This window comes from Scylla paramamosain, chromosome 14 (genome assembly GCF_035594125.1).
Source record: "Scylla paramamosain isolate STU-SP2022 chromosome 14, ASM3559412v1, whole genome shotgun sequence".
Taxonomy (NCBI): Eukaryota; Metazoa; Arthropoda; class Malacostraca; order Decapoda; family Portunidae; genus Scylla; species Scylla paramamosain.
Window position 1 is genome coordinate 4160437 of NC_087164.1, and position 12653 is coordinate 4173089.

General features: G+C 43.5%; 1 protein-coding gene across 1 annotated transcript in view; it reads left to right on the forward strand.

Moving 5' to 3' along the window:
• The window catches only part of LOC135106765 (serine/threonine-protein phosphatase 6 regulatory ankyrin repeat subunit B-like), a 136384-nt gene extending 135655 nt beyond the window's left edge, over positions 1–729 (forward strand). The window contains exon 7 of the mRNA XM_064016045.1: positions 578–729. Coding sequence (XP_063872115.1) covers positions 578–640 — 63 coding nt within the window. The 3' untranslated portion in view covers positions 641–729. The remainder of the gene's footprint in view (positions 1–577) is intronic.
• Positions 730–12653: the final 11924 nt, after the last annotated feature.

A 12653-nucleotide genomic window follows, 5' to 3' on the forward strand; every position in this document is an offset into this window, starting at 1 on the left:
GAAATAAAGCAGACAAAATCCATTTCCTGTAGTATATCACATGTTACACAATCTTGAATTGTGCAATAACATGATGTCTCTTATCCAATTGTTACAAATTTTCCTGACACTCAATCCCCTCATGCACCATGATGCTTCACTATTTACATTGTTACAGCTCACCACTTTTAAATTCCCCCAAAAAAGTTTCTATCATGATCACACAAAAATGTTGTGTACCAAAGATGCAAGTTTGGTCCACTGAATTAACTAATTGTCAAATGTCTTTGTGATGGGTCTGACATGATAAGGATTCTGTGTGCAAGTGAATGTTTCAATGCATCAGGCCTACCCAGTGGGCTTCCCCATGGAAATATAAATTTGTCAAACTTCTGGTGCATGGGAGAGTTAAGAGGAATTTCTTGACATGTTGCTGTACCTTCAATGGAATCTTTTCAATCCATAAGCAACATAAATCAGACATATATAATCTGAGGTCCCCCTGTATCTTAGAATACGGATCACGGAAGTATAGGTACATGCCATTTTTACATAACATTTTATACAAAACTTCTTTACTTGAAAATTTTAATTCCAGGTCTCATTGGTGGTATCATCACAAGATCTACAACAATGTTTATGTCTAGTAGAAACATTCTAAAATGTTATGTAGGGTGATGGTAATTTCTGAACACTGTAGTTACAAATTATAAATGTACAAATGGGTGAGAAATAAAGAGCCATTAATTGTTAGTTTTGTATAATTGTTTATATAACTAGTGTGCCCACAGCAGCCTTAAATAGATTCCCACACAAGTTAAGAGTGAATGTAAACATCAACTGCTCCACTAACTGTTAAAATGAGTGTGAATGATCACATGATTGTTTCAATACAGTGTGAGAGAATTCTCCTGGAATCCAAATGGAAATAAAGTTTGTCTTGAACTAAAAGTGTTTTAGATCTTTACAGCCCAGTAGACATTCCACTGATCTGGTAACTAAACAGTTTAATGTTGTTCAAACAACAATTCACAAAGTTTTCTTTTCTTTATATATTTATTTATTCTCTTGTATGATTGAGTATTGAATATATTTTCAGGTGAATAATGCATTTTCTCTTTAAAACCATGTACAGTATATCTTTATATACTATATCTATTGAATGAAAAACAAGACTGTGGTGTGTGAACCAAAAAATAAATAAATAAATAAAAAAAATATATATAAATAATAGTAATAATAATAAAGAATGGTGAAAGCAGCAACGAATGTATGTTTAAAACAAACATGATATTTCAAACAAAGATGAAAGACTAAAATGTGGAATGGCTATGGAAGTCAAATCCAGTATACTAAAGTGATCTTTCTAGCCATAAGACATGAATAAAGAATGAAAAGTGCAACAACCAAAAAGTGTACAAAGTGTGGTAAATGCAGTAGCTGTAAGAGGACAATCCTCAGTGAAATGAGAGAATATAGTACCCCACGAGTTCCACGGCATCCAAGTTTCATGCCGAGTCTTAGATACTTACCATCCTGACTTTCGTGTATTGTGCTTCCTTTGTATATAGTTTTGCACATCCCCTTCCAACTAGCCAAAAACTCCTTCATTAACAGAGTGTCAAAACCTTTCAAGATCTAACTCCCCTCGTGACTTCTGGCATCTAGCCAAAAATATCTCCAATAACTTTGCTTCTTCTTTTCCTCCTTTATTTCAATCTGATGGCACCACTGCTATCACATCTATTTCTAAAGCTGAACTCTTCGCTCAAACCTTTGCTAAAAACTCTACCTTGGACGATTCTGGGCTTGTTCCTCCCTCTCCTCCACCCTCTGACTACTTCATGCTACCTATCAAAATTCTTCGCAATAATGTTTTCCATGCCCTTGCTGGCCTAAACCCTCAGAAGGCTTATGGACCTGATGGGGTCCCTCCTATTGTTCTCCAAAATTGTGCCTCCATGTTTGCACCTTGCCTAGTCAAACTCTTTCAGCTCTGTCTGTCAACATCTGCCTTTCCTTCTTGCTGGAAGTTTGCCTACATTCAGCCTGTTCCTAAGAAGGGTGACCGTTCTAATCCCTCAAGCTACCGTCCTATTGCTCTAATATCCTGCCTATCTAAAGTTTTTGGATCTATCCTCAACAGGAGGATTCTTAAACATCTATCACTTCACAATCTTCTATCTGATTGCCAGTATGGGTTCCATCAAGGCTGCTCTACTGGTGATCTTCTGGCTTTCCTTACTGAGTCTTGGTCATCCTCTTTTAGAGATTTTGGTGAAACTTTTGCTGTTGCCTTGGACATATCAAAAGCTTTTGATAGAGTCTGGCACAAAGCTTTGATTTCCAAACTACCCTCCTACGGCTTCTATCCTTCTCTCTGTAACTTCATCTCAAGTTTCCTTTTTGACCGTTCTATTGCTGCTGTGGTAGACGGTCACTGTTCTTCTCCTAAATCTATTAACAGTGGTGTTCCTCAGGGTTCTGTCCTGTCACCCACTCTCTTCTTATTATTCATTAATGATCTTCTAAACCAAACTTCTTGTCCTATCCCCTCCTACGCTGATGGTACCACCCTGCACTTTTCCACGTCTTTTCATAGATGTCCAACCCTTCAGGAAGTAAACATTTCACACAGGGAAGCCACAGAATGCTTGACTTCTGATCTTTCTAAAATTTCTGATTGGGGCAGAGCAAACTTGGTATTGTTCAATGCCTCAAAAACTCAATTCCTCCATCTATCAACTCGACACAACTTTCCACAAAACTATCCCCTCTTCTTCAATGACACTCAACTGTCCCCCTCTTCTACACTGAACATCCTTGGTCTGTCCTATACTTATAATCTGAACTGGAAAATTCACATCTCATCTCTAGCTAAAACAGCTTCTATGAAGTTAGGCATTCTGAGACGTCTCCGCCAGTTTTTCTCACCCCCCCGGCTGCTAACTCTGTACAAGAGCCTTATCCGTCCATATATAAAGTATGCTTCACAAGTCTGGGGGGGTTCTACTCGTACTGCTCTTCTGGATAGGGTGGAATCAAAAGCTTTTTGTCTAATCAACTCCTCTCCTCTAACTGACTGTCTCTCTCTCACCGCCGCAATGTTGCATCTCTAGCTGTCTTCTACCGCTATTTTCATGCTAACTGCATGCCTCCCCTCCTCCCGCGGCCTCGCTGCACAAGACTTTCTTCTTTCTCTCACCCCTATTCTGTCCATCTCTCTAACACAAGAGTTAACCAGTATTCTCAATCATTCATCCCTTTCTCTGGTAAACTCTGGAACTCCTTGCCTACTTCTGTATTTCCACCTTCCTATGACTTGAATTACTTCAAGAGGGAGGTTTCAAGACACTTATTCATCAATTTTTGACTACTGCTTTGACCCTTTTATGGGACTGGCATCTCAGTGGGAATTTTTTTTTTTTTTATTGGATTTTTGTTGCCCTTGGCCAGTGTCCCTCCTACATATATAATGAAAGAAGAAAAAAAAAAAAAAAAAAACCTGGCATCACAGGTCCCTCACCGAACCCACAAAGTATACCTTTTATTTAGATGACCTGCCTATGTGTCTATGTAGCAGTGTCTATGTGGCAACTGACAGTGCCCAAACACTGGATCCACATGTTCGCCACATCTCTCAGATCCTCTCACTCACCAAGTTCACTAACACATAGCCCAAGCTTACTCATGAGAGCAGTACCTGCCACACACACCATGGAACCTGTGTCAGCCACTGCCATAACAGTTCAACTCTCACCAGGCCAATCCACCACAGCAGCCACTTTCTACAGGTCAGTGCAAACATCACCTCACCCCAGAACACACAAGGCTAGATGTGGACATGACAAGCCCCACCCACACCAGTACAAGTCTCTCTACAGCCGTTACGGGGGAAAAGAGCCCAATGCCCCACACATGATGTGTGGCTGAGGACAAACACATGATGTGAACCCAGTCAAGGAAGGCAAAACATGACCTACATTGCGACACAGAGGTGGCAAGGAACAAGACACCACAAAAGACCCCCTCTGCTGCCATCCAGTGAGGCTTCTTGATACCTTGGATTGTCACTGATTGGTTGCCACTTGCAGGAACAGGAGCCAGTCAGTGACACCTACTCTCAAGGCTATCTGAACATAAAATGATGTTATACTCATTAATAGTAGCCTCTGGTAACACTTTTTAACACTGAAATTAACACTGCACTCACATAGCCACTACAGTTATTTCCCTGCTTCCATAACTATGAGTTGCTATGTGCAACAAGGGACCAAGTGCCAACCACCCTGAAATAAAATTAATAGTGAAAATACATTCTACAACTCTTCCTCTCCTTGAAACAAGTTTGTGAGGAAAACTATACTGTGCATCTTGCTAACATCCACAGATTACAGTAGTGTATACATTGTGAGGATACTTTTGCTAGTGTCTAATTTTAGTAGGTATCAGCTGAGTGTACTTTGATTAGTTCCTATGCAAAACATTAGTGTATACTCCCCCCCCTCTCTCTCTCTCTCTCTCTCTCTCTCTCTCTCTCTCTCTCTCTCTCTTATCTACTTCCTCACTTAACACAGCATTTGTTTCTTTACTGGTTCCCTCACTGAATCATTCACTCCTTTATTCCTTGCTTCATTCATTATTTTCTCATTCACTCACACAGTTCATGCCATCCCACTTTTCCACTCAGCCAAAACTAAGCCAGGCCACATTCTTTATTTTGGCAGAAGTCTTACAGAATTAATGGGAGTGAGAGGAAGCCAGTGCAGTGACAGTCATTAGGATGTCCCATCCCAACTAAGGAAGATGCTGTTGGAGTGGGAGGTTATCCATGGCACCAGTCTTCATCTGTTAGCATATTACCACCCTCTGCAGCTTAAAATTTATACAAATACAATCACAATTACAATTCTCAATCACAGTAATTGCACATAACTCATCACTTCTAATTAATATGGAGCTTCATGATTACAGAAATGCTCATCAGTCTTCCTAAATGTCACTGAATTAGTTCATCACATTTTCACATTCCTCAAGAATAAAATAAAGGGTATAGAAATTTCAATCCATTACTTACAAGTTTAGGTGAATGACTAGTGAGCCTGATTTCAACAATATGTAGAAAAGTTCTTGTCAAGTTAATCAGAAACAATATTATGGATCACCTTAACAGTTTACCTGGATTATAGAAAAGCCTTTGACATGTTTGTCATGAAAGGCTGACTGTGAATCACAGGGCAATGCAAGTTGGAGGTCATTTACCGAACACAAGTTTTAAGGCAAGTAAAAGAGTTCTCTTTAGAGACGTTTAGTTGTTCCTTATTTTTCATTAGTGGCCTGTCCATCCTGTTGTCCTTCCTGAGATCTTTATGAAGAATGGAACTGTATGGCAGGCTGAGACACTGAAGGAGATTGCTGGCGACATAGCCACTATTGCACTCCATCATTGCCACAGCTACTACAAAGCTGAGCTTTCTTTTTGTAGCTCTGAGGTGCTTCAGGTATTGTAGTCACATGCAGTTGTGGAGGGATTCATTTGGGTTCTGTATGAGTCCCTACAGACATCTATTCATAATTTCATCTGATGTAAGCCGAGTATACACTCTCTTCACCAACTCCAACTGCTCAGGTAGGAGGGAGACACCCACATGCCATCTCTCGATGGCTTGTGGGTGTCTCACCTTTTGCTACTGCAGTCTGGAAATTCGAACGAGTGTGACAAATCTCTTCTGTTTTTCAGCACTTGAATAAGGAGCTGAGGCCTAAGCCTGCTGGTATTGGTGGTAGTAGCATTGCATCTGTTTCTTGCCAATTTTCATCTTTCCAACAGCATGCTCTTGCCTTGACAAAGGTCTCCTTCTTCTTACATAAGGCACTTGTTCTTGGCATGATGAGGCCAAGTGTAAGTGTTCGGAAGTAAGAAAAACAAAAAGTGCAATAGAATAAGATGTTACACCCTCTGCTTGCTTGGATGTCCTCAAGGACACTGGTAATGGTAGGCATAGGCCTGACCCCTGGAGAGTACCAGCAGTGACGAGGAAGACATTACCAAGTGACATTGCCAAAAATATTGGAGGTGCATAGCTGTATGGACACTGTGCTGCAATTTGTAGAACACACCAAGAATAGAGATATCAGTGTTCATTATGGAAATTTCAGAAGTCTTCAGGAAGACATTCAAAGTGGCAAGCAATTAAAATTAGACACCTTTTTCAAACCAGTACAGACTCTGCAATCACCTCATGCATTAGCAGTACCAGCCAGCCTTGCAGCTCCAATGACATACTACTGGTTGTAGGCTGTGCTGGTGGTACAGATGTATTAGTAGTGTGTGAACAATGTGAAGTAGAGGTTGGTGGTTCATTAGGTGACAGTGAGGATGGACAAACTGGTACCACTGGTACATCAGGTGATCATGGAATCTGTACTGGTTTGAAAAAGCTGTCTAATTTTAATTGCTTGCCACTTTGGAATTGTTCTTTAGTTATGGCTTCTCAAAGAATTCTGAGATTTCCATAATGAACACTAATATCTCTATTCTTGGTGTGCTCCAGAAATTGCAGCACATCATCCATAGAGTTACGTACCTCCGATAGTTTTGGCAATGTCACCAGCATCTTGTCTACCTTGTCACTGCTGCTACCCTCCTGGGTACCCACCATGGTTACCATGGATACCATGGGATGGCATGGTGTGCTTGATTAAAAGTATAGTACAGTAATGTATTTATTCCTGTCTTTCATAATGTAATTGTTAATATTAGTCACTCCTAATGTAACCTAACACCTAGTGTCAGTACCTACAGACAATTGGCTTCATTGGACTGATGTTCCCCCCCTTTTAGTCCATGGTACTGAGGTATGAGTGTACTCCCTCACAGCACCATGGGCACCACCACCACACAAAATGAACTGTGGGGACCATTACTCCCTCACAACACACAGGCATGGCTGCCACCGCCACCACAGGCATGAGTGTGGCCCCATTCATCCACACAAGACACCACCTCAAAGGTGGACTTTCATATGCTTGGCAATCTCATTCTTTGTCTTAAAACACTTGCCACAAACATCACACTTGAATTTCCTCAAGCTAGCATGTCTGAAGGCGTGCTGATTGAGACCAGAAATGGTAGGAAATCTTTTGCCACACTCATCACACATAATTTTTAACACCACTGTGTGTCAGGATGTGTGTGGTGAAGGAAGACTTGTGGGTAAATTTCTTCCCACACTCATAATTTTTGACATCACTGTGTCAAGGTGTGTGTGGTGAGTGAAGACTTTTGGGTAAATTTCTTCCCACACTCAATTTCTAACACCACTGTGTGTCAGGGTGTGTCTGGTGAGGGAAGTCTTGTGGTTAAATTTCTTCCCACACTCATAATTTCTAACACCATTGTGTGTCAGAGTGTATGGTAAGGTGAAACTTTCTGGTAAACTTCTTCCCACACTCACCACACTCATGATTTCTAACACCACTGTATGTGTGTGGTGAGGTCAGACTTTTCAGTAAATTTCTTCCCACACTCATCACACTCATAATTCCAAACACCACCATGTGTCAGGGTGTTTGTTGAGGTTTGACTTAGATAAATTTCTTCCCTCACTCATAATTTCTAACACTGCTGTGTGTCAGGTTATGGTACTCAAGGGCACCTCTGGACACAAAAGTTTTGTCACACTGCTGGCACTCAAACTTACTCTCTTCTCTATGGAAAGAGCTGCCTCTCTCCAGGTGATTTTTTATCACACCGCTGGTGCCTCCTCACAGCTGAGGTTGACTGCTGCTGCTGCTGCTGCTGCTGATGGCCACTCATGCTGCTGCCCAACCTCACAGCATTTCCCAGGAAGAGTGCATCAGCTTAAGACAAAATCAGGTTAGTGTTGAGTAAGGGCTGTGTTAGGATCTGGTTGGTATAGGGTTTGGTGTGAGTAAAGTAAGGTGAGGGAAGGGTTTGGTTAGGGCCAGGTTTGGGAGTCAATGTGGCTGCTGTGTTCTGCTTTAGTGGCACAGCTGAGAGACTGAAGCACAGAGGCTGGTGTGACTTAAACGACAAAATTGCAGTGTTGAAGCACATGGATCATCATGGATCATCATCAGGCACAGACCGAGAGGGAGACCAAGATCACACTAAGGGTAGAGGTTAAGTTAGGTCAGGGATTATGTTAAGTAATGGTAAGATTAGGTTTGGTGGGTCTAATAGTCACAGGTGAGGGATAGGGAGGGGAAAGTACTGATTGATTAAGGTTTAAAGTTCTTTGGTTGATTTCTTTTGATTAATATTATTATTATCATTATTATTATTATTATTATTGAAGTTGAAGTTTGATGGTAATTTTGTTTGTTTTGTTTGTTGGTGGTTGCTAAAATTTAGAAGAAGGTTAGCTGCCACCAGCCATGGGTTTATGCATAATATTGCTACAGAGCTTCATTTGCAGTCCAAAGTTCTTCCATCTGGAGCTTCAGTCTTGGGAGGCAATATGAGGTGAGAGGGCTTGGTTGGCACCATGAGCAGAGCCTGCTCAGTGCTCAAGTATGAAAGGCATGCTCTCCTTGCCTACAGTAGCTACCTGTTCTCTGCTGGCAACATTTTCTTGGAAGTGCTGCAGTGTGTCAGAGCCACAGCATTTGTACTGTGTACCACGGGGAAAATAAGATGGTGCCATAAGACAGTCTGGTGTTTATCTTGTGTCTCTGCCAGCCTATTGTCCCTTGTGTACATGTACTGTGTCCTGGTGCCAGGTAGGAATTACAGGGGAGTCCCTAGCTCCCTGCAACTCCTCCCCAAGACGCCGGGCCCTCTACTATATCGTGACCTTCTGGCCCTTCCTGCCAACAGCTAAGGGAGAGGGATGGTCGCAGCACTGGTGTTAGGAGTAGGATTTTGCTGTTGTGATCAAGAAACCGAGAGGAGTGTGTCTGGGGAAGCCAACAAGTTGTTGTGGTGATGCGCAGTGTTCAGTGTACACACAACTGGGGCTGAGTCAGGGACAATGGATGTCACAGATGACTTGGGGGCTGGTACCGCCCAGACACTGTTAGCAGCTTTAGCAGCAATGAAATCACAGCAGCAGGAAAGACAGGACATGCTGTGCCATGCTGTGCAAGACATACAGTTTCAGTTGACAGGCTGGAAAGAAGAGTTAAAGGAGTTCACTCTGAAAAGTTGTCTCGAAGTAAAGAAAGAAGTGAGGGAAGAAGTAACAGAAGGGAAAGGAGAAGTGTCATGCCTGAGTGATGAAGTTAAACTGCTCCTAGCATGTCAGCAAACAGCTGAGCAATCTACACTGTCAGGGGAGGCACTGTCTGCTGCAGCACATCTACAGGAGTAGGAGTCACCTGGTAAAGACGATGGAACCAACAACATGGGTAGCTGACGTGATTCAGGTGCAGAGTGTGGTACATCACTCTCTCCTGCAACACCTCCCCCACCATCTTCACCACATTCTTCAATATGCAAAATTCTTCGCAATGATGTTTTCTATGCCCTCACTGGCCTAAACCCTCGGAAGGCTTATGGACCTGATGGGGTCCCTTCTATTGTTCTAAGAAACTGTGCCTCCGTGCTTGCACCTTGCCTAGTCAAACTGTTTCAGCTCTGTCTGTCAACATCTACCTTTCCTTCTTGCTGGAAGTTTGCCTACATTCAACCTGTTCCTAAAAAGGGTGACCGTTCTAATCCCTCAAACTACCGTCCTATTGCTTTAATTTCCTGCCTATCTAAAGTTTTTGAATATATCCTCAACAGAAAGATTCTTAAACATCTATCACTTCACAACCTTCTATCTGATCACCAGTATGGGTTCTGTCAAGGCCGCTCTACTGGTGATCTTCTGGCTTTCCTTACTGAGTCTTGGTCATCCTCTTTTAGAGATTTTGGTGAAACTTTTGCTGTTGCCTTGGACATATCAAAAACTTTTGATAGAGTCTGGCACAAAGCTTTGATTTCCAAACTACCCTCCTACGGTTTCTATCCTTCTCTCTGTAACTTCATCTCAAGTTTCCTTTCTGACTGTTCTATTGTTGCTGTGGTAGACGGTCACTGTTCTTCTCCTAAATCTATTAACAGTGGTGTTCCTCAGGGTTCTGTCCTGTCACCCATTCTCTTCTTATTATTCATTAATGATCTTCTAAACCAAACTTCTTGTCCTATCCACTCCTACGCTGATGATACCACCCTGCACTTTTCCACGTCTTTTCATAGATGTCCAACCCTTCAGGAGGTAAACATATCACGCAGGGAAGCCACAGAACGCCTGACTTCTGATCTTTCTAAAATTTCTGATTGGAGCAGAGCAAACTTAGTATTGTTCAATGCCTCAAAAACTCAATTCCTCCATCTATCAACTCGACACACCCTTCCAGACAACTATCCCCTCTTCTTCAATGACACTCAACTGTCCCCCTCTTCTACACTGAACATCCTCGGTCTGTCCTTTACTTATAATCTGAACTGGAAAATTCACATCTCATCTCTAGCTAAAACAGCTTCTATGAAGTTAGGCATTCTGAGACGTCTCCGCCAGTTTTTCTCACCCCCCAGCTGCTAACTCTGTACAAGGGCCTTATCCGTCCATGTATGGAGTATGCTTCACATGTCTGGGGGGTTCCACTCATACTGCTCTTCTAGACAGGGTGGAATCAAAAGCTTTTTGTCTCATCAACTCCTCTCCTCTAACTGACTGTCTTCAGTCTCTCTCTCACCGCCGCAGTGTTGCATATCTAGCTTTCTTCTACCGCTATTTTCATGCTAACTGCTCTTCTGATCTTGCTAACTGCATGCCTCCCCTCCTTCCACGGCCTCGCTGCACAAGACTTTCTTCTTTCTCTCACCCCTATTCTGTCCACCTCTCTAACGCAAGAGTTAACCAGTATTCTCAATCATTCATCCCTTTCTCTGGTAAACTCTGGAACTCCCTGCCTGCTTCTGTATTTCCACTTCCTATGACTTGAATTCCTTCAAGAGGGAGGTTTCAAGACACTTATCCACCAATTTTTGACCACTGCTTTGAGCCTTTTATGGGACTGGCATTTCAGTGGGCATTTTTTTATTAGATTTTTGTTGCCCTTGGCCAGTTTCCTTCCTAAATGAAATAAAAAAATAAAAAAAAATGCCATCACAAGCCCCAGGAATATGATGAAGTGCTACTTGGGATGCCTATCACACCCAGTTTGAGCTCCTGGCGGAGGCTCAAGCCTGGGACTCTAAGGAACAAGCTATGCAGCAGGTGTCTTCCCTGAAAGGCACAGCGATAGAGGTGCTAAGCCAGCTAATGCTGCAGCAACGCATCTCTTACCACTGTATGGTGGCAGCCTTGGAGCAGAGGTATGGACACAAGCACCAGGATGAGGCATTCTGGGCAAGGTTCCAGAATAGGATGAGAGGGCGAGGAGAGCCTCTGTAGCAGCTAGCTCATGAGCTGGAGCACCTGGTTAGTAGGGCATATCCAGACGCCCCAGAGATAGTGACATCTGTACTCCCAAGGGACCAGTTCGTTGATGCCCTTGGGAACCCTCGGCTCCAAGTGTATGTCAAGCAGTCCCAAGCTACTGACCTGCAGGAGGTGCTGGCTCAGACTCTTGAGCTAAAGTCATTTGTGGCATCCAATGCTACCATGCAACTAGAAGTAGGCAGGAGGCAAAAATTCCAGGTCAGAAGAGGTAACATCCAGGAGCAGTTTTCAGATACTGGCACAGGCAGGTTTACAGGGACCTGCTGGAAGTGTGAGCAGCATGGGTACATGCTGAGGGACTACCCTAAACTGTACAGGACACAGCCTCAGGAGTGAGGGAGGCCATTTGAGATCCAGCCCTGCTGCTGGGGCTGTGGCCTGGTAGGGCATTATGCCAACTCGTGCCCATAACCCCAGTCCTTGTACACACCACCTTTGCCATAAAACTACAGCAGGGCCCCCTCCCAGCCAGAGACCCCGAGGCTCCACCCTCATTAAGATACCAGTCCACGGCCCTGCAAGCAGTACAGGTTGAGGGCACAGTCAATGGTGAGCCACACTTCTTGACAATGAGTGTCAATGGTGAGAGGCTGCCCCTGCTGGAGTATCGTAAGCATGTCAAAGTGGTAGCGTCTGTAGCTGTGAGCATTCCTGCCAGGTCAGAAACCCAAGTGCTGTGCAGATTCAGTCATGGGATGAAACAGGATGGTGGGTTAGTGGAGCCGTCACAGTCCCATACTGCATGAGGGTTTGGCTGTTGGCTGCACTATTGTGCTGCCAGACAAAATGGAGGTTATCATGTTGGTAGCCAATGCAACTGTCGAGGAGCAACACATCTCAAAGGGTAATGTGGTAGGCTCCTGTGAGGTGGAACGAGTGCGCACAGCAACAAGTACAAAGCAGTGGATGCAGTGTACGGGTGATAGTGTGCTGGCTCACCTGTAGGACTTGCTGAGCAGGAGTGCAGCATGGTTGGACCAGAGACAGGCAACTCTCCTGGTTGCTCTGCTACACTCCTATACAGATGTGTTCTACATGGGGAGATCTAGGATGCACCACACTGGTGAGGCACCAAATGAACACTGGCAATACCCAGCCCATCAAGCAGCCACCACAGACAGCAGGAAACTGATGAAGCAGTAAGTGAGCTCATCGCCTAAGATGTTGTTGAGAAGTCCCAGAACCCCTGGTCATCTGTGGTGGTCCTGGTAAAGAAGG